This window comes from Perca fluviatilis, chromosome 12 (genome assembly GCF_010015445.1).
Source record: "Perca fluviatilis chromosome 12, GENO_Pfluv_1.0, whole genome shotgun sequence".
Taxonomy (NCBI): Eukaryota; Metazoa; Chordata; class Actinopteri; order Perciformes; family Percidae; genus Perca; species Perca fluviatilis.
Window position 1 is genome coordinate 12746786 of NC_053123.1, and position 26668 is coordinate 12773453.

Consider the following 26668-nt stretch of genomic DNA (forward strand, 5'->3'; position numbering starts at 1 on the left):
GTTTCTTCAGGCTTCAGTCATTATCAGGATACTCTTCAAACTGTCTGCATTATCAAATTATATATCGTGATAAATATCGATATCGATCAATATGAAAAAGATTATCGTGATCATATTTTTTGCCATATCGCCCAGCCCTAGCTAGCGCTCATCTTTACTATGAAGTAGCATTAAAAAAAATGATGTCTTTACCAAACGCTGGCCAACAAAACTAAAACTTTGAAGATGATGTAGGCCTCACTGTCTCAGTAATTGAGTTTTGGTGAAATTAGTGAATTTGTGATGCACACAAATCAACTAATGAAGAATGACTCAACAGGCTTTGCGAGATATATGTTTTCAAGAAAAATTTTAAAAATGTGAACCTATCCTTTAAGTAATAAAGTTGTACTTTATTAGTCTCTGAGGGGAAATTTATGCTCTACATCTGACCTATTGAAACTATTCATGAAGCAGTGGACAGCCTCAGTTAGTTCCTGGGGAGTGTGGGGGCCAATAGGGTCAAAGATAAAGGTAGGAGTATCTAATAAATAACGCATCTTATATGAGTAAAAGAGGGCAAGCAACAAAGAGGGAGCAAGAAAATGGTCCACATCAGAGTAACTTTTTAGTCACTGGTCAAAAATGTATTAATGGAAACTTTAAACCCCATAATTAGAAATAGTTTAAAACTTGTGTGTCAGTACTTTCTGTAGCTGGCTAAGAGAACAGTCTGATTGTGTTCCCTATCCAAATGAAGCCTCCAGGATTGGTTTGCAAATGGACCGAGAAACCATCTTCTTAACATGGTCTCAGTCCGATTACTGTCTTCTCATATGACCAAACGAACCAAAGTAAAGGGGAAACCACTCCAAGCTTGGAAATAACTGCTCTAAAACAACCGTCGTCGGTAAAGATGCTATGAGAAAAACAGCTTCCCGATTGTAACTTTTAAATGATCTGTAATATACAGTAACTAGCTAGTGTGAATAGTAGAGTGCAGGGAGGATAGTTTGAAACAGGCCTCGGGAAAACAGGGTGCAGTACTTACAGTGGCCGTTGCCAAAGTGCAGTCTTTTCTCATCAGGATGTTTGGATTTGCTGTGGCAACAAAACCTGCCAATCCAAACAGAGAAAGGTCAAAAGTAGTGCCACATATCCCAATAAGACTTCACCCATTGGCCCAACCTGGAATGTATGTGTGTGTGTGTGTGTGGTGTGTGTGTGTGTGTGTGTGTGTGTGTGTGTGTGTGTGTGTGTGTGTGTGTGTGTGTGTGTGTGTGTGTGTGTAGGTGGGTGAGTGTGTGTGTGATCCCAGCTCTTATAAACCAAGAGAGGATCAGTAAATCGTATAATGAGCCATGGATTTATACTCTCTCTGAACAGTACTGACTGCCAACCAACAGCCATACACACACACGCACGCACACACGCACACACACACACACACACACACACAAACACACACACACACACACACTCACAAACACACACATAGAGAAGAAATAGAAGAAAACTAATTTGGGGAAATATCAAAATGCATGCTGTCATTTTGAAAAATACATATAAAATCAAATCAAATCAAATCAACTTTCAGGTAGATAGAGCAAAATTATTGCTGTGATTGGAGGAGTAAACACTCAGTGAGAATCAAGTCCAGAGACTGGCGGACAGACCTGCCAATCAGGACGTAGAGCAGCACAGTAAGCAAGATGATGGCCACGGCAGAGGAAATGGCGATCAGAACAACCTGGCTGCTCTCACTGGAGATGGAGAAGGCTGCTGAAAGACAGGGAGCAACAGGAAATGAGCAGTGTTCAATTTTATTTCATAACAATTGATAATAATTGATCCTGGGGGAAATTTAGGAAAATAAAATACAAACATCAATTATCTTTCAGTCACTACTTTACACTACATCTTCTGAAACCCAGGACAAAAAAATGGCATGCATACTTGTCTGGTTTCCAAAAAGAATGGCACCATAATCGCTATTCATTATCAGTTAATTCTAATGAACGGGCAGTTTTTTTGACCCTGTGTCTCACCATATTTTTAACAACAGCAGTAAAATAATTACTATAAAACTTCTATTCTGCTGAACTTACAGTCAGGGCTGGTCTCAAACTGGAAACTGGGGCTGCTGGCTCCATATCCTGCAGCTGTGCGTGCTCTGATCTGCAGCAGGTAGGCGGTGTTGGGCTTCAGACCATTCAGAGTCACATTACAACCCCGAGCACGAAGGATGGTGTAGCTGGTCTCCTGCTCCTCCTGTAAGACAAGGCGGACAAAGGAAGAGAAGGACAGAGAAAGGAATTCAATATTTGTGCGACAGTTATTTTTTTCTTTTTAGAAAAATACTACAATTTAGTCTTGGTTGAAACTATTAATGAATATAATATACATATACAAAATGTACAATACAACACGGTATGCATTATGTGCATGTACACACATGTACACACAAACATCCCAGACAGTTTGACAGCTTTCTTCCCAATCTGATGAATTATGTCCTTCTTATTTTATGACTTCTCTCCTACTGATCTCCACTGATAAAACAACATGAGGATTTACACACCAGGGCTGCATTTGGCACATTGTTTCCAGATGTGGAAGGAAGAAAAACGGTGGAGTAAAGATGAGAGGACAGGAGGTAGATAAGGAAGAGAAAAGATAGAAAATAGCCATTTTTATTTTGGCTCTGTGCAGTGATATTTCCACATTTAGGATAAAAATAAGACTCAATCCAATAGTTATATTTTATGTGTATGTATATGTTTTGCGCTGTAGTATGTTCCATACAAATGTGATTGATGAAACAAAAAAACATTCTATTTCACAAAAAACAGTTGGGTCCGTTTTAGTTTCAACCCATTTACTACTGTGCACCAAACATTTTATAAGTAAACCATAACATGCATAAAGCAAGGTACGGTATATGAAATTCTATCTATCATTTAGTTTGGGGTTTATTTTGTTTTACTGTACTTTTATGCGTGTGACAATATTTCAATATTTAAGTGTGATTAAACTGCATTTAAAAAAAAGATTTCATAAGAAAAGTTCCATGAATGTGAAAGTACAAAATAAAAATGGAACTTCACATTACACAAGGCAGCCTATCACTATCAGAACAGGACAGCATAACATAATTCAATCAACAAAAATATATTTTACACCAAATGCTGTGTTTCTCTGTCTGTGCAGAAAGGCTTGCAATCACAATATTATAGAAGCAATTTGATAATATGAAACAAACTGCTAAATAAGGGGAAAATAGGACAAGGCCGATCTTAAATCTTAATGACAACCTATTAGAGATGACTTCAACAATCCTGAAAATGAGCTACATGTTTTGCAACATAGCCAAGCACATAAAAATCACCCAAGGCCGAATCGGCACAGTCAAATCCTCATTTTATAGACCCAGTTATAAAGAGTAACTCATTGGTACGGGCAATGGCATAAACATAAGTACACACACACACACACACACACACACACACACACACACACACACACACACACACACACACACACACACACACACACACACACACACACACACACACACACACACACACACACACACACACACACACACAAGCAGTGTCCAAAAGAAACTTCAGGCCCATTACTGAATCAGAGTTTTATGGGGCACAAAGCTTTTCAAACTGCTATGTGTGAGGAGGTAACTGATACACCAGACCTGCACCGGGACAACTCTTCATCACAACTATAAATCTACTCGCAGCTTGTCACCGTTCCGCTTTCAGGACAGCATGTGATCTGCTGAAAATCACACACAGGTGTGGCACAGGCACCTTTTTGTGTGTGTATATGTATGTGTGTGTGTGTGTTTTGTGAGAGAGAGACAGAGAGAGATACAGAAAAACTCAGGTCTGACACCTCTCTTTTATGAACACTACAGCCAGACAAGCTGTGTGATTGTGAACTATCCATTTGTGTGTGTCTGTGTGTGTGTCTCTCACCAGAACACTGATATAATTTAATATGGCCTCTGTGCTGCTTTCTGCTTTGACAATCTAAACAAAGCTGTCGCAAATTATAGCTTGTATGACATAACAACAACAACAAAAACACAAAAACACACACACACACACACACACACACACACACACACACACACGTAGATGCAAACTCATATAGAACCCAAAACAGGAGATGTACAGCAGAAATCTTGTAAATACAGTGTTTCGGCCAGCATTCCTTCCATCTAAGACTAAATAAACAGCCCAAATTAAAGTGGATCTGAAGCTCTCTATCTGCTCTTTAGATTACAGTGATAAAACATGCAAAAACAATCAGCAATGTGTATTCCCACAAATTCTATTTTCACAAAGTGCACTTGGAAATGCCTTATCGGCCATTGTGCGCTCTTTAGCCGGTTAAAGCGACAGGAAGATCGCGCGTTTAGCCTGTGATTTCCAAAGATGAAATACCTCTCTTCTTCTGGGAAGTTTTCTGGTTGGGAATTCCCAAGAATATCACCAAACATTCCCTTAGAATTCCCACATGTAGGATACATAATTCGGGAACAGCCCTCACACTTTGGAAACTTGGGGTCTCTGGTTTCACGACCGTGTGACACAGTGGTATGTGTTGGCGGAAAGAGTAGTGCGGCAAAGACATGGGCAAAGACTGGTTAGGTGGGGTCCATTCAAGATAATGAGCTGCAAGGGTTTCCTTGGTATGAACCACGTCAGCTACTAATGTCATGAAACTCTTCTTAACCTTTTTTAAAATGTGTTATTAATTACTATTTTTATGTCTTAAAAGCAATAGAAAGGCATTACTTGGCAGGACTGCATGAAAAGTGTATTACTAATGTCACTGTTTTACTTAATATTATTCCTACAGTAACTCATATTTGTCATCAGAACTGTGTTTATATATCTTGGCTTTATCCAAGTTTCCCTTAGTTAAAATCTATCATACCATATAGTTACATCTATTTTGTTGTAGCTACTTAACAGTGAGTTTATGGCATTCTTCTCATTTGGTATCAGTGTACTGTAATGTAGGGACTGTCAGTGCATCAGTTCATTGTTTTTTCCTTATAAATTTAACTTCCTCTTAAGTTAAAAGTCTAGCAGTGCAAATGTGATAATTCACTTCCTGAAAAAGTATATATTCCATGTAACTTTGGAAACAACAGACGTCATGTACATTGAAGGTAATTTATGCTACTAGAGCTTCCAGTGACTCAACATAATTTATGTGCTACAGTTAATGATCTATTGGATGCACATGGTAGATTATTAAGTCCATGTTTCCATCAGTTGGCAGCAAATCTTGCACAAAACGTTACTTTAAACGCGAGAATTCCAATCAGCACTTTGGATTTACAGAATAAATGACTTGTGACGATTAATATTTGTGTTCTGCCTCACAAAGAGCTCCCACTAGAAAAGGCCTAAACTATACAAATGAAATACAGTCTTGTTTGACTTTTAAACCCTACAAAGAAAACATAACATAATAATAATTACTTTCCTTGTTGGCCATTGGTTTGACCTCAGAAATCTATTGGTCCATCAAGTAATTAATCTAGTATACAGACGTGTTTTTGCTTTGAATGATGTTGTGTGGTTGTTGGCGAAATATTCACTTTTTTACATTAAGAGAAGCTAGAGTCATCATTAAATTGCTATTGGATTACATGATAATGTACACTGTATATGTCTGTTTTAAACTTGTGTAAATAAAGACAGAGAAAACCACAAACACAGAAATCTGTACATCTTCTTGCTAAAAGCTCTCTTTTAATCTCTCTCGGGCTGTTTTTGTATTCTGTTTCCCCATCCTGTTTATGTGTACATGCAATTATAGCTGCGTGAGTCTGAGTATATGTGTCTCTAAAAGCCTCTCTTTATGTCTCATAAGTGAGTCATGGTGTGGTCTTGGTGTGGGGAATTGGTGCTCCAACTCTTGTTCTCCTATGGCCTTGATCCTAGGCATGCTAGAGGCCCTCAGTGTGCCACACGAAGAGGCCTCTATCCTGGGTTGTTATGGGGGTCTCCCATGGTTGTCCCAGTTCGCTCTTTTGCATGGAAGAGCCTTTTGTCTGGGGTTTGAAATCCCTGGGTATGTATGGCTGCTGTGGAGATTCCTCTGGGAACTTGTGTGTGCGTTTGTGTGTCCTGCCCTGAGTGTCTCCAGTAATTCCTGAGAGACGATGTGATTAACAGGGATCAGCACAAAGGCCAAGAGTTTTTCATTACAAATGCTGTCACACAGATCTTCCTAAGACTCCACCCTTTTATTCTTTCCCCTATCTTCTTTTAATGAATATGCATTTGTAAAGCTTGAACATCTCAGAATTAGACCTGCCGTGAGCTCTGACCCATTAACTTTTCCTCTCGCTCTTTTCCGTTTTAACATCTTAGGTAAGGATGGTTGAGCAAGGAACAGAGTTTAGAGAGGAAACAGCTTCTGTCTGCCTACTAATCAAGAGATTAGGGGCCACTGTTGGCATTCAAGCAAACTGTGATCTGGGACACACACACACACACACACACACACACACACACACACACACATGCACGCTGAATCTGTGTGATTAAACTTGCATCCACGGCTAATTTCACCATCAAATGTCAACCATAGCACAGCATTGGTGCTGAAAGCCAGTGTAATTCGTTCTGCACTAATTTCCCTCACAGAGGAATGAGCGACCCCACAGACGCATTTACTGTCTGCCATAAAACTTGTCTCCATTAGGGAGAGAAGAGGAGAGGAGGGCAGGATGAGAAATAGGGGGAGAGATGAAAAAGGAGATGAGAGGTAAACATGTAAGGGGAGGTGGAGAGGAGTATAAAGTAGAAGGAAGACGGAAAGACAAACAACTAGAAGAAGAGAGGATAGAGGTAAAGTAGTGGAGGAGAAAGGTGGGGTGGTGAGAAAAGGAGAGGAAATGAGGGAAGGGATGAGAGGACACAGGACGAGAAATAAAGTTTTTGGCTTGTTATAGTAGAAGATGCTGGGCAACATCAGTTTCATGCCAAAGATTTGAACCCTAACCCGAAAATTTCCTCTGTGTATGTGGAAAACGGGATTTAAAATTTCAAAACTATCTATCAATGGGATTTTTTGTATGGCTTTCATAGGAAAGAAAGGTTTGCCAGCTTTGAACTCTTTATCCAGTTTTCTGTGATACATCAATGGGTGAAAGAGCTAACCTGGCTCTGTCTAAAGGTAACAAAATCCACCCACTAGCAACTCTAAAGCTAACTAAGATGGGTTACTTAGTGAGCTTTAGAGTTGCTTATAGTGTTAACTAGGGGTGTGACGAGACGCTTACTCCACGAGACGAGACACATCACGAGATTGGGTTCACGAGAACGAGACAAGACGAGATTTAAAAAAAAAAATTAAAGAAATCCTCAATGATGAAATATATGAATGGAAAATAGTTTTTTATTCAACTGAAAAATCACAAAATGCAAAACAATTTAGGTGCATTTTGTCGCCGAAATCCGACATTTTCCACCACAGAAAATGGCCTCATATCAGCTGCAATGAAAACGCCTATGTCCCTCGTTATTGCCGTGGCTCTTGCACTTACCGGTGGCAGAGATGCAAAGGCTTTTAGAGTTGTTTGCCCTTTTAATGTTTTCGTCGCGGGTGCAGTAGTTAGTAGAGAGCTGTGGTGGTGCTGTAAGTGTTTTTGCATAGTGCTTCGTGTTAGCCGCGGTAAACGGCATTTTTTCTTACAATGTTTATATATTGGGTTCGTCTTGTCTGTCACTCTTTCGCCGTTTATTATTTCCGCAGGAAAACCAAAATGTTGCCACACAAATGATTTAAAAGTGGCAGGGGGATCTTCAATAGTAATTTCACGCTCCATCACGCTGACATCACATCGCCTCACGAGACAACTTTTCACCTCGACGAGAAATCTCGTCACGTTTTAATCTCGCGAGATCTCGTAAAACGAGATCTCGTCACACCCTTAGTGTTAACTGTTAATAGTATACATTATATGCTGACGGGAGTCTTATATTTAGTAGACAGATATCACCATAGACAGTATATAAGAATGGACCAACAGATCCCGCAGCCTCCAACTGAGAGAGATGATGTAAATGTGACGTGAGCAACCTGTCTGAAAGTTGTAAATGTTCTGGTAGCTGTGCCAAGAGAAATCTCAATCATTCCCAATCTTGCAGAGACGGAGAGCGTAGGTATATGTAAGGAGATAACATGGGCACAGACTAATTATTGCTAACTAAAATGCTAGTTAACATTAGTAATTAAACCTAAACAGCTAATGTAAGTCAAAACAGCCTGCGAGCTTCTCCTGTACTGTACGGTAATTCCTCTACTATGCGACAGTAAGTCGCTTGGTTATGACACAATCGTTAGCCTATTTTACAAAAACGTCTGCTACGGAGCCATAACGTGAGGTACAAGGTAATGGAGCCTTTTATACATTGTCGTGTTTCTTTAGAAATAAACAATGGACAAATAGAGTCTTTAAACGCTTTACATGTAAAGTTATTCACTGTCAAAGTGACGTCAAAATGAATGTCAGTCAATGGAATGCTAACAGAGGTGATATTGTTGTAGCATCAAAATGGTGCCATAGGAGGTTCGAGTTCTGAAGCCAGGCTTACCCCTTGGATATCACAGTGGTATCCATCTTCTCATCAAACTCTTGGCAAGAATGCCAAAAAAATTTGTATTTCCCAAAATGTTGAACTATGCCTTTAAGAATTTTAGTTAAAGTGCTCCTATTATGCTTTTTGGCTTTTCCCCTTTCCATTATTGTGTAATATATATTTGTGTGCACATTCTAGGTTTACAAAGTGAAAAAGCCCAAAGTCCACCCCAAATGGACTTACCATCTTCCAGAGAAAACATTGTTCACAAACCGCTCCAAACAGCTCTATTGTAGTCCAGCCTTTACTTCCGTGACGAACGTGCGTCACTTTGTAACACACGTTATAATGCTCGCCTAGCTGCTAGCGTGGCATGCCCTCATACTCTGCAACTGACAAGCTAGCAGTACTTACTGCGCAGGTGCGACTCCCAACAAAGATGGTACAGAAGTGAGATGTCTCACTCTGTAGCTAAAACAGAGAGCTCAGCACACAGGGTGAAAAGAGGAGCTGCAGCAATGTGCAGTACAACAAAAATTTGGTGTTTTCTGAAAATTAAACCACATAAACCTATTTTGGTACAACCTCTAAATACAATTATGAACCTGAAAATTAGCATAATATGAGCACTTTAATGATGCTGCAAAGGCACACGAGGTAAAGCATTAACAGTAATATATTTTGCACCAACCTTTTCGTAGTATTTGATTTCATAGTCGAGGATAATGCCGTTGGGTCTCTCTGGCTGCTGCCAGGACAGGGAGACACTGTTTCGAGATGTCTTCTCCTTTCTGATCACTGTTACTTGGGAGGGTGCTGGGTAGAAGACATAGACAGACAAGAGTGAAAGAGAGAGAATTAGTTCCTTCAAAGGTTCAATGGAAGTTCAGTCCCCCGGTGTTGCATCCTGGCAATTGTCTATGGTTCCTGTTAGCCTAATTCAGTTTGTTGCCCAGTGGGGCTGCATTAAAGACTGTGGCCCAAGGTTGGTGGGTGAAACAAGACGATGTACACTAATGCAAACACTGGCTTGTGAATATATGCAAAGACACAGGCTCAAAGACAAATAGTACTCACATCTGTAATTCACATCTGTGAGGATGGAGGATGATGGAGAAGATAGTGCTTAGGTCAGTTAATTAAGCTTTAACTCATCAATAACAAAACTTTATGCATTTTACTATTTAAATGAAATTGGAATAAATCAATATATAATGTAATGTATATATGTGTACTTTTTTAATACTGGTAGTAGCAGCATAACAAGGTGTGTCTGTGTAAGAAAACTTTACAGATTAAACCATATGTTTAATCTGTACAGGTTACTTGTTTAGGTTACTTGTGTGAGTCATTTGATCAAATTAGTCACAATGTTAAGTGTCTCTGGAGCTGGTGAGAATATCAAACTCCCATTCAATCATTTATTACATTTGGTTCCTGCTTATATTGCAGTAAAATACATTGCAGTATGGACATGGAACACTGCTTTGTCCTTTTTGTAGCGTCTATTGTTTGTGATTTTAATTTGAAACCGTATAAGCCATCTCTTCCCCTTTCGCTCACTGCTGTCCCTGTCCCTTATGGTATGGCGCTTTCTCCCTCGCCAATCTTCCTCGCCAATCCTTCACCCATGCATCGCCTTGCCTCGGGGAGTTCACATGGTCCCAATGTACTAACTCAGCACATCGCTCCCTCTATCAAGCCCTGCACCCCTCCCTCTCTCGTTCTTTCGTTCTCTCTCTTCACTCCCTTTCTCATTTCCCTGTTTTACTGCTCTCTAATTGCCAGGCAGCTCCGGGGCCAGCCCGGCATCGGAGGCATCGACTTTTAATTTTATTAGACCACAGGAAAAAACATGTTTGTCTTTGAAATGTTCGAGCCTTTCTTGATTGTGATTATATAGCAGTGTGCGTCTCTCTCTCTCTGTGTGTGTGTGTGTATGTGTCTATCCGTGTCTAACCTTGCGTGTATTTCCACGGGAAGTTATTTTTTCTCCTGTAATGAATCCAGATGAAGAGAATCTGTTTCTATATCTTCTGCTCCTCCTCTCCTCCTCTCCCTCTGGTTCTGATAGCGGGTGAGGCTTTGCTTTTTATTGGCTCTGTGGTTTATGGTGGTAATGATTTACTGTGTCTGGGTCGCTTGGAGGCAGCTTCAAGTTCCTCTCCTCCTCCTTTTCCTTCTCCTTGCTTTTCTCTCTCTCTCTCTCATTCTCTCTCTCTCTCTCTCTCTCTCTCTCTCTCTCTCTCTTTCTCTCTTTGCATGTCTATTGCCAAGCACTTAATTTGCTGTCACTCTCTGTTTCTGTCTGTGGTATAACTGTAAAACTGAAACAGCATACCAGGCCCATAATGGCCTTAAAAACTGGCCTTCAGTGTCATTCACCTGTAATGCGTGGGACATGACACAGCTGTTGGGAGACATCTATTTGTACAACACTGGTAGATTATTGGAAGTAGTTTATTGGTAGTAACACTATAATTCAATTGAAATAGATGCTGTCCAATGACACACATTTGCCTAATCATCTGTTCTCTCTCTTTCTGCATTCCTGTATTCTAATCACACCATGTTCTTTGTACATTCTCTTGGTCTGCACAGCTATTACTCTTTACCACCTTCAAATTTTGTAGGAAGACATTATTTGAACACATACAAAGATGAAATATTGAAGCAATGTTTTTCTGTGTTTCAAGTTGGTCACCAACCACGTCATCATATCACCAAACAGGTGAAGAAGTGCTTGGCCCAGGCATGTATGTCCCTGTGTTTTCTCCTGTCAAACTGCCAAGTTCAGCTGCAGTTCAGACTGTTGATTTTAGACTACTGTAAATGTGGATCACAGTTACTCTGTTGTTAGCATAGTTATGACAATGAGTGGAGGGCAAAGGAGGAGGAAGGAGAAGAGCTATCTGACAGCACCTTGACAGCACAGCCAGGACACACAGCTCCTTCCCAGGGAAACACTTAATCCAGCTTTTAACAGCATTAGCATCTGTACGTGTGTGTGTGTGTGTGTGTGTTTATGTGAGAGAAAGTGTATAGACGGGTGCGGCTAGTGCACTGACATCGCTAATCCATGCGAACTCTCAAGGCTGATGGAGAGTGTGCAGCTGCAGGCTGAGATATTTGTTCGAGAGGGAGAGGACTGTGTGGGTGTGTGGTATAGGAAGGGTGGGGTATGGTGGTAAGGTGTGTGTTTTTGTGCTTATATCTTCTCTACTCAACGATTAATCTCTTCTGATAATTGCTCAAACATTAAAGATGTTTTTGAATATCCAGAGCACGCACAGCCCTCTTTGTGATAAGTCCTCTTCAAATCTTATAAATATGCCAATCGCAGAGAGAATCCCCCTGAATAACCACTTAAAATTACAATGCTTACTAATAACAGACTCCAAAGCGTTGCTAAACCTTTTTGTGTTTTTCATTTGGATTGTCTTTACTTCAAATGTGTAGCTTTTAATCCCTCTTGCCCTTTCCCCTCATACCTATATGATTTGAGGCCTGACTTATCTCCAGCTTAGACACATGTGCACGTACTGTATGTGAACAAACACACAAACACATACACACACACGCAAAATCTATATTTACCTCTCATCCCTGCCCTGTCACTTTAAAGAGGTCATGCCTGGACCTTGTCACTTTTAATACAGCCAAAGTGTGACAGCACAGAGCACAGCAGACATCTGTCAGTGTATTGTGGAACAAACAACCTCTCACATTTGCATATTTATCACACTGACAGATCTTTTTCTCAGAGAGTTGACGTATATGATTGAGTATACCCATCCTTACAGTGAGTGTATGTTTTCCCTTGAGTCTTTCTCATAGAAGTGAAAGCTATATGCAGTATGATTATCATTGTACCTACTAATCACAGAAAGAAACATCTTCTTAATTATGCCTTGCCTTGATTAACAGCAATGTGACATGTCCTGAGTGATTCACTGATTGTACCTTATTATAGCCAAAGCAGCCCCAGTAACCTGTAAATCAAAGCAACTCTTATGTTCTTGAAATAAAGTCGGTACAAGGAGGTGCCATGTCTGCATTCAGATAAAAAAAAACAAAGGGCACGAAGCAAAACGCTTCACGGCATTCCTACTCCGACCACTCCGTTTAAATCCACAGCTCTTGCCATCTGCCTATCATCAACAATGTGATGGAGTGTCTGACCTCGCTGTATGACAACTTATGAGGGAACTCCCATCTGTTCACTCTGCTCAAAAAACACTTTCTAAGTGCTAAATCACCTCCCAAGGTTTGAAGCAAAAAAAGCCCTACAGAGATTAAAGGAAACACAAGAGAATAGCAGGGTTTGGGCTGGGTTTGGAAAGTGACAGGTAGAAATAAAGGATCCAGATGAAGAGAGAGATAAGGATTGATAGGAAAACAGAAAAAAAAACCACTGAAATGCAGACACAAAACATTACCAAACACAAAGGAAGACAGTGTAAGTGAACAGTTAATAGAGCGAGAAAAGAAATAATGGATGTACTATAGCCAGACCTTTGTGCATTCCTTACTAGAGTCAGGGATTTCTGAGGTTTGGCTCTTTCAACTGCAGTTAGATTTATTTTACTCTTGAAATTTCACAACACCACTTCCCTTTGCCTTCTTATTCATCTAAGGACTTGATGCGTGGAGAAATATTTGTATAAAAGATTGATGGGAGTTTTAGGTGCACATCCTCACATTAAGCATGTCTGTTGAAAGGATGAGGTATATACATATATTTTTTTTTGCGAAGGAGGAAGACATTCGATCCTGGTCGTTAAAAAAGAGAATAGCGGCCTGGGATCGCCTTGTAAATGTCCAGGGCTGATGGTTGGAGTGCATATGTTCGGAGCACATAAACTATAGGCTAGTGTATTATATGAAAAGGATATTTAGAAGGAGAGGGAGAAAGGAGGTGCAGTATAGAGAAAGGTATTTGCATATTATCCATGTCTAGGTAGCTATATTCCTGTTTTATTTAGACACTTGTGGTTTTACCCACAGTAAAATTTGAAACACCCTTTTCCTTATGCATTTGTACTACTGGTGTAGTGGTTGATTGAAAAGAAAAGCTTGGCTTTGATAATATGTGGTGTAGAGTCTGTCTGATTATCTGAGTGCATTCCTTTATCCATCTATCCTTCTGTTGTGACATCTTACCAGCTTGGTTGGTAGTGATGGTGACAGCGGCATACTGCCTCATCTTGGGTGCTTGCGATGATACACCGTTCAGCGCTTCAATCTCAAAGGTGTAGTTAGTGTGGGCTAGCAGATTGCCCACCGTCACCGTGGTGTTTTGGAGTCCCGTGGCTCTTGGCAGAAAGTGAACATTGCTCCGGCAAGGCTCACAGCGCAGGTTGCCACCGTTACTGCCATTAGCCGCTCCACCACGGCAGCGTTTGCACAGGACAGTGAAGGTGACGTCCCTGCGCCCGCCAGTATCCTCCGGCCAGCTCCAGTCCAGGATGACCGACGTTTCATTGATGGAAGAGATCACATTCCGAGGAGCTGTAGGGGGTCCTGGTAGGAAAAGGAGGGTGAGGTCATTACATAAATAGAATGAGAGAAATGTTTGAATTGGTTAGGAATAAGGTGGAAAGAAAGGTAATAGGTAGAAAGGTGAGAGAAGAAAGGGAAGTGAGCAAAGAAAGGAGCAAGCTGACATTAGATGGAATTAGATTTAGCAGCAGAGTCATCTGCCAAGTACGATACACACAACTTTAAGAATTGAATGAAGACTTTTCTAAAGTTTAAACTAATGGGATTATTCAAAAAAAGATTTCTCTAAAACATTGTGATGGATGAATTGGTGCGTTTTAAAGTTTTACTGTTTTTCCGGGAAGTGAGTTTTCCAGGAGGAAACTTAATGGGGTCTTTACGTGCAAACATAGTGTACATGCTTAGAAATCTTTACTCAAGAAATCTGTAATGAATGCTACACAATGCATACACAACCTCTGTAGTTGTAGTTGAATATGGTAATATCAGGGTTGAGTTAATGTGAGTCTGTGTATGTATGACAGAATGTATGTTTTCCTCTCTTTTTGGATCAATAAAAAGAAGAAAAGGGCAAGACACAGCCTTTTCCACAAAAAAAAAGGACTGTCAAACTGAGATTGACATATAAAAGTAAAAACATCGTATTACAAACAGATCTCACTGAATGTTTCCAGATTGTGCTATGACTATAATTACATGAAGAACAAAACAAAACTGCCAAAGAACTATGATGAGAAGTTACAGGAAAAGGGGGAAGTGGGCTTAGTGGATTGTGTCTTGAGATAAAGTGCTTTGCTTGGTTGGTTTGACTTGACAAGAATTGACTTCACTCCCAAACTCGCTCCCGTCTGGTAATCTGCATTGCAGTCTTTGACTGTGTTTGTGTAAGAGAGAAATCAGAAGAAAAACACACCAAATGCTTTGGTGTTAGTACAGAAAATCAGAACATGACATCAGGGTATCTGCAAGTCTGACAAATCTAAAGACTTCTTAAGATATATTTGATGTTGTAAAAAATCAAACATGAATCTGAAGTTTGAGAGCAGTTTTGCAGAACCATCTGTCACAAGCAGTTTCTAAATAAAAACATAATTAGGACACACTGAAGGGGGCGAACTATGTTATAGGCTATTACATTAGGCCATTACAGTTACCAGTACCAAACTTATGATAAAAGAACACAATGTATGGTTATGTATCATGGTATTTCAATGTCTCCTCCACAGCCTCAACAGAAATCACCAAATGAAAAATAATTTGACATCCTGTTACTATTATCAGAATGAAATTTCAGTACAAACAGGAGCACATCTCACAATAATTGTGCAATATTTCTCAATATTCAGAGCTAACATTCAAGGGGCTGTCAGCCAATTCTAGTCAAGCAATAAACAACAAATAATTTGTCAAGTTCTACTGTCAAAACTATCACTCCTTTCACTAACACACTCAAACCCTCCTCAAGAGAAAATAGCGTATTAATGGATACTGCCATCAACATTATCCATTATTAAGAATCTATATATCCCCCTACTCTGTGTATTCTTAAAGTACAGTAAGACTGTATTTCTTCAATACTAATCTGACCCCTGACAGTCCTCTGGCTCACCTTTAGAGCTTACTCCCCTGACCACGTCAAACTCTTGGACCTGTTATTCATACAAGATATGAAATGCACATGTACACATGCAGGCAATCATACACTAATTCCAAATGTCAAAATAATAAATTGACATCAAGATTAACATGTGACATTAATTATGGTGTATAAGAACTGAGGACGTATGCTTAATCTCCAGTCCCTCACAAAGAGACGTTATGTATTGGCAATTCTCTTTAGCCTCTTTCCAGCCTAATACTTTTCACTGGAGATCACTACATTTTCAGCAAGTTACAGCAATGGTGATGGTCACCAAAGCGAACTCACACTTTAAGTGCTAATTTGGAGGAGGTGCTGTGGGATGTAGGGGGGGGGGGATACATTGATGCATTTTTAATAGGTGGAACTGAATTCTTAGGAGTAGACATACAATACTTGATACACTATTACGACAGCTGTAACACAAATGTCCCATGTTGAATACAACAGGAAATACCATACAGCTGACAGTATTTTGTTGTAGATTTTAAATTTTGGAGTTTAGTGTCCTTATTTTCCTGCCAACATTTTCAAATTTCTAAAGTCAATTATAGACAACCTCTATCCCACCGCTAACAGTATAATCATGATCATTATCTTCTAAAAACGTATCTATTCATTTGCAGCCCTTGTGTCGCTCAATCTGTCCCAATGAGGTGAAATTTGCCTAGTTGACAAGATGGCGTTGAGATAATCACAACAGGGACCTGCCGTGACTGTCTTTCTAATTAGGATTCTGTCTATGGCTGTGGGTGTCAATTTGTATTTTCTACTGTTCTCCACACGGTGCAAGATTACTTTTTTTTTTCTTCCTAGCCCATTTAGTAACGGATGTATCCATAACCTGACATCAGGGAATGCAGTGATTTATAGTTTTATGGGGAATGCATTTTGGAAGGCTCGCAGGAGGCATCTGCATCTGCAATCCATTTGCTTCACATGGAGACAAAAGAGAATCATGCAGGGAGTGGAAAAGGTGATAAAGAGTTATTGGGCAACCATGGCTTTGGTGACCTTTAAGTAATAAGAAATGTTAACACTCTTTGTCTGTTAGTAAGCTATTTTTACTCATGAATTGATAAATGATCCTTAACTGAATTATGTGTATGAATCAAACTAATTTATAAATTAGATTCTGCTGACCAGAAAAATACACTGTAAACACTGTTATACAGAGTGTACGCAATATATTTTTCATCAAATATCTTTTTGTCTTGTACATACGTATCCGTACAACAATATGGAGCATGGACAAACTATCCTGCAAAAAAGAGTCAGTGTAAAAAGCATCTGAAAGCATGTTCACCATTATAGGACACTTAAACTCATTGACAGCAAAATGAATGGGTTGTGGCATCTCTTCAAGGCAAGGTTAAGACAGGTTTCACTGCATGTTTTATGGGCTAATGAGAACAGTCCTCCCAAACCATATTGGAGGGCTTCTCCTGCCGGATATCTGATATAGAAATAACATGAGTAGCTAGGGAAAGGGAGGAACCTGCATGACATCAGGATGCCACTGACCCCTCATCAAATAGCCCCAAATTTTGAGCTAACTGTAATATAAAAGCACACTTACGTGTACAGGCCATGGACGCAGGGTCTCCCTCAGCACGGAAGTAGTTTTTCTCACAGCCACAGTGCAGCGACCCCTCATGGTGGGAGAAACTATGAGGCGGACACTTTGAACACTCCATATTTCCGATTGTAGACTTGTAGAAGCCCGCCCTGCACACTGGAGACAAAAGAACACAGACAGATGCATGAGCGTCATGCTGAACCAGCACATCAATAGCTATCTAATAGCTGCATTCTTCGCCGGAGCACCTACAACAAGTAAGAAATGAAAGATGGGGGTTATTTAATGCACTCACACACACACACACACACACAAATGTCAACACACTGCGACAAGGGTGAATGTAAATCTGCTGTTAATGTAACAAGAACAAATTTACTGCTGGTAAAAAAAAAAATAATAATTCTCTGAAATGTCTTTGTCTTTATTTCGCGCTCTCTTCATCTCTCAAAAGGCACAACATGAATAATGCAAATTGTCCCCTCAGATAAAAGGACTGTTCTCTTTAAATATCGGTGGTGTTAAATCTGCATTCAGCAGCTCTTTTAACTCCTACTCACCACAAATCTGTTGCAATCTGTGCAAGTAGGGTGACACTCCACCTGTGCAAAGTGTATTGCATGTGTAAGTGTATGTGTGTTTGTGTGTCTGTGTAGGAAGACACATCAAACATAACTTTCCTTTATGTTTTTTTTTTCCTTTCTCTATCAATTTAGTTCCACCGTGCTCTTGTATTCTCCTTTCTTCTCTTTTCTTCTATCACAGGTTGAAACCGTTGTCCTCTTATCTACACTTGATGATGGTTTACAAAGCATTGAAGCCTACAAAAAGACCTCTCTCCGTGATGGTAAATGTCCATTTTACTGCCCATAGACAGCAGGGTTTAACATCAACAGTACTGTACTTCCAAGCACTTGAGGTATTTCTACTGCCAGTACACATTAACTGCAATACACAGACAAAAAAAGCTTCTCTCTCTCCCTCTCCCTCTCTCACACACACACACGCACACACACATATGTACACATCCACACACACTAGATTAAAAAAATGGCTAGCACCAATAGCAGCGAGCCAGCAGAATGTGTGGGCTCAGCAGAACAGGTCTGATAGATCCCAGTGGTGGACAACACACTTCTGTAAAAGCCAACACTGCTGATACTACTGCCATATCCATCACTGACACTGGCACACCAAGGTCCCATGCTGCACTAAACACTCCTCTACCTCCCCTTTACAGTATGTTTGTGTGTGTGTGTGTGTGTGTGTGTGTGTGTGTGTGTGTGTGTGTGTGTGTGTGTGTGTGTGTGTGTGTGTGTGTGTGTGTGTGTGTGTGTGTGTGTGTGTGTGTTTGTGTGTGTGTGTGTGTGTGTGTGTGTGTGAGAGAGAGTAATGGAATATGAAGCGGGTATGAACAGCCCAATATAATCCTACTGCTGGAATGACAACCACAACACTTGCTGACACACACAAAACAGACCACCCTGATTGGAGAACAAACCAGGAAATTAGACGTGACAGCCATCACCCCCTAGCCAATCAGGTAACAGAAGCAGCAAGATAACCGCTGGGTCAGCAGAAATGCCCAAGGAATATAAAACAGAAGTGTGGACAAACAGACAAAAGTTAGAATGAATTAATCTCATAAAAGTGGCAGACTGAGATGCAATGTGTCAATCCATAAACAACCTTTGACAGAGCACACATGCCCCTAACGGTTCACCTCTGGATAACACCAAAGATCCCTTTACTAAATTCATTGGACAGTTACACTACTGGGCTCAAGTCCAACTGGATCTGTTTCCACTGAGTTACCGTATGTAGCTACTTCTCCTGACATCGTTCTTACTGCGGATTAGCAACTAATCAATTATGAAGATATTAATATTCACAGGGAAAGCTGTTGGCAAGATTTCTTTTGGTTTTCTTATTCAGACGTCCTAAGTCACATCTATATAATTGTGGATGTGTTTTTTTTTCTTGTATTGCTGAAATAAAAAATAAGTAAAAATTAAAACAAATGAAACGGATCAAGACAATTATTTTATCTCAAAATGTGAAGTTGTAGGCTTTAGAAATTTAGACTTTCCAAATCTGTCTGTGGCTCTCAGCCCCAAGCCCATTGGTTCTCACTGAATATGTTACTCTTTAAAATGGGCCACAAATAGATTCATTTTAAATGAGGCAAAATCATTTCCCTAGACAGCTGGGCATTGTAGTTTTTTGCAAACATTACTCAAATAGGAGTAAATGGTGCATTTGTTGACTATTTGTAGCTCTGAGTTAATACACATTTTGAGAATGTTTGCTCATGTGTGGTACTGGGAGTTTGTAGGACTGACTAAATTCAAATTACATAGGGCATGTTCATTGTAATGAAGGAACACGTCGTCCTGTGCAATGGTGTGGCTCACTGATGATAATAATAACAATGAAGGTATATAGTACAGAGGAATGTGCTCTATATTTATTTAGCTACACCAAAAATAATTCTTAGAAAAATAGATGTTTTGATATTAAAGAAAAAAGAGAATATCACCAGACGTAGCCTATGGGACAAACATCTTACTAGACTTGTACGTATGACTCTGGCAGATCAACACTCCATCAACTATGAAAAACAGCCTCAATTCCACTTGAAAGATAAAAATATATGGGGACTTTTCAGTGCGTAACACAGCCGTGAAACTTATTAGGCACAGAGAGGATCCCATAAATTTTCAATGTAAAAATCAATAACCAAAGCTGCACTTACGGTATGAGGTTTTCATATGACAGTATTAGTGATATGTTGTATTTCCTTGACCGCGAACCCTAAAAATATTTTTATAACAGTTGGAAAAGGATAATAAAGGCCCTGTTTCTTCCCTGTGTGTGTCTGCCAGGATAAAAAGCAGCTCTGACAGAGGCTGATGGTAAAATCAGATTCAGCTCGCAGGAGGTTAACTACTCATCTAGAGGAGAACCAAGTTGTGTTACTGACATTCACCAGCAATGTGTAGGGGTGCATAATATGATAATGTGTGTGTGTGTGTGTGTGTGTGTGTGTGTGTGTGTGTGTGTGTGTTGTGTGTGTGTGTGTGTGTGTGTGTGTGTGTGTCTGTGCACACGCCCCAGTAGAGGAAACACAGCACCTCTTTAGATGACAGATGTGTGATTAATTAAGATGTGTGTGTGTGTGTGTGTGTGCGTGTGTGCGAGACACACACATTTCACAAGAGCATCACTGCCTTGACAAATGGAGAGAAAATGAAATCTTTGCCAAAGAGAAAAATATGAAGGTTATCCCCGCTGAATCATCTTTTATTTATTTTCAAATCAGTAACAGCAGCAGGAACAGCATGTAGGACTGTATCACTGTATCCCTGTAAGTAGTCCTTTGTTATACACTCACACACATCTCTCTCTGAAACACACAAACATGCATTCAAGTAAAACTCTTGCAAATACTCACACACTCACAGTGGTCTAACACAATGTCTTGCTACGTTCTACATAATGACAGCTGAAACACGATTTGTTTATTCACTTTCAAAGAGCAGTGCACACATTTGAACACACACACGCACACATGCTCACAGTGCACATGTGCACACATACAGCTGCAGCAGCCACATGATATGGTGGTTGTAAAATAACTGGGGCTGCAATTTGCTCAATCAATAGTCTAGGTCATTGGACACCCTCATCAATAATTAACATGGCTGCTAGATTGGTCTAGTGGGCACATACATGCAGCCCCTCCTTTTTTACTACATGTTAGTTGAAAATCTGACCTGACCTTGGTGAGACCAGATTTTGTTACTATGCATCTTTTGAATGAGAGCGATTTCAAAAGATTTCGAGACAATATATGTCATTTATTGTCTAAATTTTTGATTCTAATGCAAAGATATTTCACAATTTCACAACAAGTTGGAAGCTATAAAGCTCAGTAATGCAAAAAATGTTTAACATCCACGGTCACTGTGTGAATAAATGACATCAGCTTTAGAATCACAAATCCATTTCATGATTATAACCTCATTAGAAACATTGATAAGCCTTTAATAGAATATACCGTAACCATCATGTGACCGAAGATTACACCCAACATGTTACTTCTCACATGAATCGTGTCCTGTTGTCCTCACTGGTTACTAGTTAATTGATTGGTGTCACACGGGGAAAGTGAGAAAGTCTTCCCCACTCCTGTCTTTGTGTCAGCCTAACCCGAGGCTTTGCTCTCCATCTCTCGCTCTTTCTCTCTCTCGCACACTTCAAGGTTCCATCTAGCTGCAGCCGAAGCAAACCCCAACAATTGATTCCCTGTTTCCATACAACCTCCGCCTCTTTTCTTTTTCAATCCAACAAGACCCCAATGACTTTCACTCCCTCTCTCCTCCCTTTCTATCTTCCTCCGTCTCCACCTCCCCTTCATCCTGCCCACCCTCCTCCAAGTTCTTTTCTGTGGCTTTTCCCTTCTCTTTCTTTTGCTCCATCCTTCGTTCCTTAATTAGAATAGCTCTCTTTGAAATGGAAAAGTTATTTACTTTGACAGCTTAGGCATTTGGCTCGCGGTCTTATCCGGAGCCATTTGTAATGTTACTGGAAACATGGCAACAGTAAATATCTTGCCCCCTGCCATGAAATCCCCCTTTGGGCCAACCAGTAACAAGCTACAGAAATCTGGAAAAGGTCAAAGTATTTTTATGAAACCATGGTATATTTTGGTGGGGAATGTTCACTGCCTGACAATTGTGTCATTGTTTAAAAATAATGCACATGAAACAAATGAGAAAGTACCTGTACATAAAAATGCAAGGATAGCTACATTTTCAACAATGCAGTTATGATGACTATATTACATCCACCGTTACCTCAGTGGAGAGTTTAAGTGTTGAATGCTGTATCAAGGATTTATGGCATATTTGGCTACAATACATACATATTGTAATCTGCATTACCTTTTTAAATCCTGGAAGACTTAAATTGCTCATATTATGCAACTTTTTAGGTTCATAATTGAATTTAGAGGTTATATCAGAATAGGTTTACTATATTTTTGTTGTACTGCATATTGCTGTTTTAGGTACAGAGTGAGGCATCACATTTCTGTTCCATCTTTGTTGGGAGTCGCACACGCGCAGTAGCTATGTAAGGACTGCTACCCAGTCAGAAGCAGAGTATGAGGGAGTGCCATGCTAGCAGCTAGGCGAGCATTATAACGTGTGTTACAAAGTGACGCACGTTCGTCACGGAAGTAAAGGCTGGACTACAATAGAGCTGTTTGGAGCAGTTTGTGAACAGTGTTTTCTGTTGGAGATGGTAATTGCCTTTGGGGTGGACTTTGGGCTTTTTCACTTTGTAAACCTATAACATGCACAAAAAAGATATATAACACAATAAAGTAAAGGGAAAAAGGCAAAAAGCATAATATGATCACTTTAATCCTGAGATAGCTTTAATAACAAGCACATATATCACAGAAAAAAACAATATACTGAAAGCTCCAGTTCTCTCTTACAGACAAAGTGACAAAGCATCTATTATGCTGAATTACAATCAATTTGTCTGTAACCCGATAAAATGAACTCATTTTTGTCAGAAATATAAATGAAAGCAATCATCAAAATTGATAGGTTGTGTCTTGAGGCAAATTGCTCAGCATTCCATCTCTCTTATGTTCAATTATTGTGTCATTTGCCATGATAATCACATTGGGAACATATTGCAGTTTATTCATATGTCAGTATGGTGAATCAATGTGCTGTTGCTTGCCAATGTGAGCAGAGAAGTGATTCTGTACATCTGGGAGGTTTCCAAAGCCAGTATTCATCAAGTAGAGGACACAGTAACTGTCCAAACTAAACCTTTTAAGTAATTCTGATGAGAGCTGCCAAAGCTAATCAGAATATAACAAAATGCCTGTAATGGGCTCTCAGCTCTTAAGGTCGTAATTGCTAATCATTTTATATTGTGGTTATTTCAGTCCTTTGCTGGCACAGCATGAGTTAGAGGAATGATCAGGTGGGATACAGCAGCAACATTAGCAGTATTTAGCGGTTTATTTGTTGATTTGTTAGAGATCACTTTGTCTGTACAATTCGCAGTGACTGTTCAAATCCATTAGTCCGAGCTGGAATATTATGAAATGGGTACCCTCCGTAAATCAAGTATCATTTATATGATGAAGGGAAAAAAAATTCCATAATCTCAGAGAAATTGTTCACAAAATGAGCTCATCATTGACACATGAAAATGGAATTAACTATTAAATTCCTTGCACACCTTCAGGAAATACTAAACTGGAAAATGTTTATTATCGTTTCTATCCAAGAAAGCCAAATCTAATGACATGGCTAAAACTGTAACAATATTGTAATACCGATCCTATGTTTCCGGATGATTACAGCTCCCTGTTTTATTTCAAATCAATCTTATTTCAAATTTCTCAGTAAAACTAGCAATTCACCAGCTTCTGTGATGGGAACATGAGCAACAGGACTCATCTGTGTTCAGAGCATTTAAAAATTGTTCATCAGATCAATTGCTGACCCTAAAGTCAAAGTTATACCATTGCCATGACCTCATAAGGTGCATTTTCAGCAGCCATAGAAATGAAGCAGTTGGCTTCATCAGCTGCAGTGGAGGGCCAGAATAGAGTTTGTGATGCTAACTGCAGGCTAATGGCTTGGAGAGACCCTGCTATTCAAGTCTGTTTATCTATACACACTCAAAGAGACTCTTCTGCTGCCTAAATGCATTGTGTTTGTGTGTGTGTGTGTGTGTGTGTGTGTGTGTGTGTGTGTGTGTGTGTGTGTGTGTGTGTGTGTGTGTGTGTGTGGTGTGTGTGAGTCCAGAATACTAATCATTATACCACACAGCCACCAGCAGTTTATGTCTGCGTGAAAGAAAGTTATGTGTCTGTTAGTGTGTGTGTGCGTGTGCGTGTGAGCGCATGTGCAAATTGGCACGGTAAAGCCTAATTAAGTGATCTGATCCAACAGTGATTTGCATAATAAAGCAGCCAGATGAGCAGGATAAGAGGAGGAAGAAAGGAAGTAGAGGATCATGAAGGGATGTAGAGGAGGAGGAGGATGTGAGGAGGTGAAATAGAGGTGGTAGAGGAGGAAGAAGTACAAGGTGAGGAAGGTCTACATTACATGTATTGTAGCAGACAGGAAAGCAGAAAGGAAACACATGCTTGTAAGTAAAAACACTCCAAGCCACACAACCACATTATCATTCTAACTGCGTGTGTGTGTGTGTGTGTGTGTGTGTGTGTGTGTGTGTGTGTGTGTGTGTGTGTGGTTTTTGTGCGTCAAGGTTTTATGATTCAACCAACCTGATATTGTGTTTGTGTCTGAAATGTATGTTGTCCACAAACACATTGATTTAATTACTGTTCCAAATAAAAACACTATTATTTACAGTAGATGAGCAGTATGCTAGTGATTAATGTTATGTAATAATCAAACAAGCAGTTTAGCCAAAGTGTTCCACCTGCAGTAAATTATATTTTAGTAGTAGCAAATATTATATTTCAGTCTAACCTTCATGTTGAAAAAACCCTGGCAACTGAACTGTATCTCTCTTTTATATTCACAAAAGCTCTACTTATAGTTCAAGAGGAAATAAGCAGAATCAACACATCAAGAGGCCTATTAGAATACACTTGTGATACTGAGCTGCTGCACTGTGGTGTTAGCCTGAGATCACATAAATCTAATAAAAACACTGAGGGTCATGGCTCAGTTGCAACATCTCAAGATACTCTAAATTTCAGATTTATGGAGATTCCAAAAAACGTTCACCATATACTGTCACATTTAATGAATATAATACCATTCATCTAAAATCATGTAAAATAACATGTTTTTACATTATTTATAATAATTAGCTCAATGCAAGTCACTTTAAAAAGTATTACTGTGTCTCTTTATAGAATTTCACACATTGTGTGTGTGTTTGTGTGTGTGTGTGTGTGTGTGTGTGTGTGTGTGTGTGCGTGTGTGTGCAAAGCTGCTGTGTTATGTGAAGGACAATAAACTGGGGCAAAACAGGGTAAGCACTGTACAACCCCCCACACACAGAGAGGCATGGATCAACTCCCTGCTGTATCCATCAAAGATGCAATAACTGTTTCCTACACCCTCCACACTCCAGAGATCAGCCAGGTCAGTAAGAAAATCCAGGACAAACCAGCACAAACACACTCTCCAAACACACACACACACACACACACACACACACCACACTGAAGTGATGTTAATTCCACTAATGGATGTGGGGAGACTTTATCACAAAATGATCTGTCATTATTACATATCTGTTCAAGTTACATATTGATCACTTTGTTACTTCAAACTCTGTGTATGTGTGTGTGTGTGTGTGTGTGTGTGTGTAATAGATGGGGAGATGGAGAGATGGAGAAGAAAGAGAGGATGAAGGATAAGAGCAGGGAGACAGAGAGGGAGAGAAAGAGGAGTATGCATGCATTGTGTTGTGTATGAAGATGGCACTGACCTCTTAATGCCCTCTCACTTGCCCAAACGCAGACACACAGACACAGACACACACGCAGACACGCAGACACGCAGACACGCAGACAGGCAGACACACACACACACACACACACACACACACACACACACACATTCCACTGTTACACTCCTTGGAAACACACCGCACAACCTAACCGGCCTTATTTGCCTCCACTCATCCTTTACAGAACTATTGTGCTGCTTTGAATGCAACTGATAACCCGCCATGTAACACCAAACACACAAACACACTAGCTGTCGTCATCTTGGAGATTTAGAGCCTAACAGACCATTGTACCAAAATCCAATGTGTGACACTGACAATAGTAACCGGTGGCAACCATGACACCATTTTCATGCTGATATGGGAAAGTTGATGTGGAATCTTTTGCATCCTTTGCTTGACTTCCCATTGGCAGCTAGGGAAATTATCCAACTATTGTTATTGAAATTAAATTCTAAAGTAACACTATTATATATAAATAATCCATCAAAGTGCATTCTGTTACATATCCCATAACATAAATCATGGACAGATTCATAGATGAATAGCTATGATGAATGGATAGATGGATGGATACACACTGTGTGTGTGTGTGTGTGTGTGTGTGTGTGTGTGTGTGTGTGTGTGTGTGCCAGGTCCTCTTTTTGTGCCCTAGGACAGTTTTATTGACCAGTTGCAGAGAGGACACACTCTCTACTTTAAGAGAAAATAGGCCATCTACAATGCTGCTGGACACACACACACACACACACACACACACACACACACACACACACACACACACACACACAAAATAATGGTGACCCACTTCAC

At 39.9% G+C, this 26668-nt stretch overlaps 1 protein-coding gene across 7 annotated transcripts in view; it reads right to left on the minus strand.

Annotated features, from left to right (window-relative positions):
* epha3 (eph receptor A3) overlaps positions 1-26668 on the minus strand; it is a 107301-nt gene that overhangs the window by 37501 nt on the left and 43132 nt on the right. For 5 of the 7 annotated variants that reach the window (XM_039817405.1, XM_039817399.1, XM_039817404.1 and 2 more), the window contains 6 exons: positions 17327-17482; positions 13770-14129; positions 9298-9422; positions 2088-2250; positions 1656-1761; positions 1031-1095 (listed from right to left, as the gene is read on the minus strand). In XM_039817405.1, coding sequence (XP_039673339.1) covers positions 1031-1095; positions 1656-1761; positions 2088-2250; positions 9298-9422; positions 13770-14129; positions 17327-17482 — 975 coding nt within the window. The remainder of the gene's footprint in view (positions 1-1030; positions 1096-1655; positions 1762-2087; positions 2251-9297; positions 9423-13769; positions 14130-17326; positions 17483-26668) is intronic. The other 2 variants (XM_039817400.1, XM_039817402.1) reach the window with 1 other exon arrangement.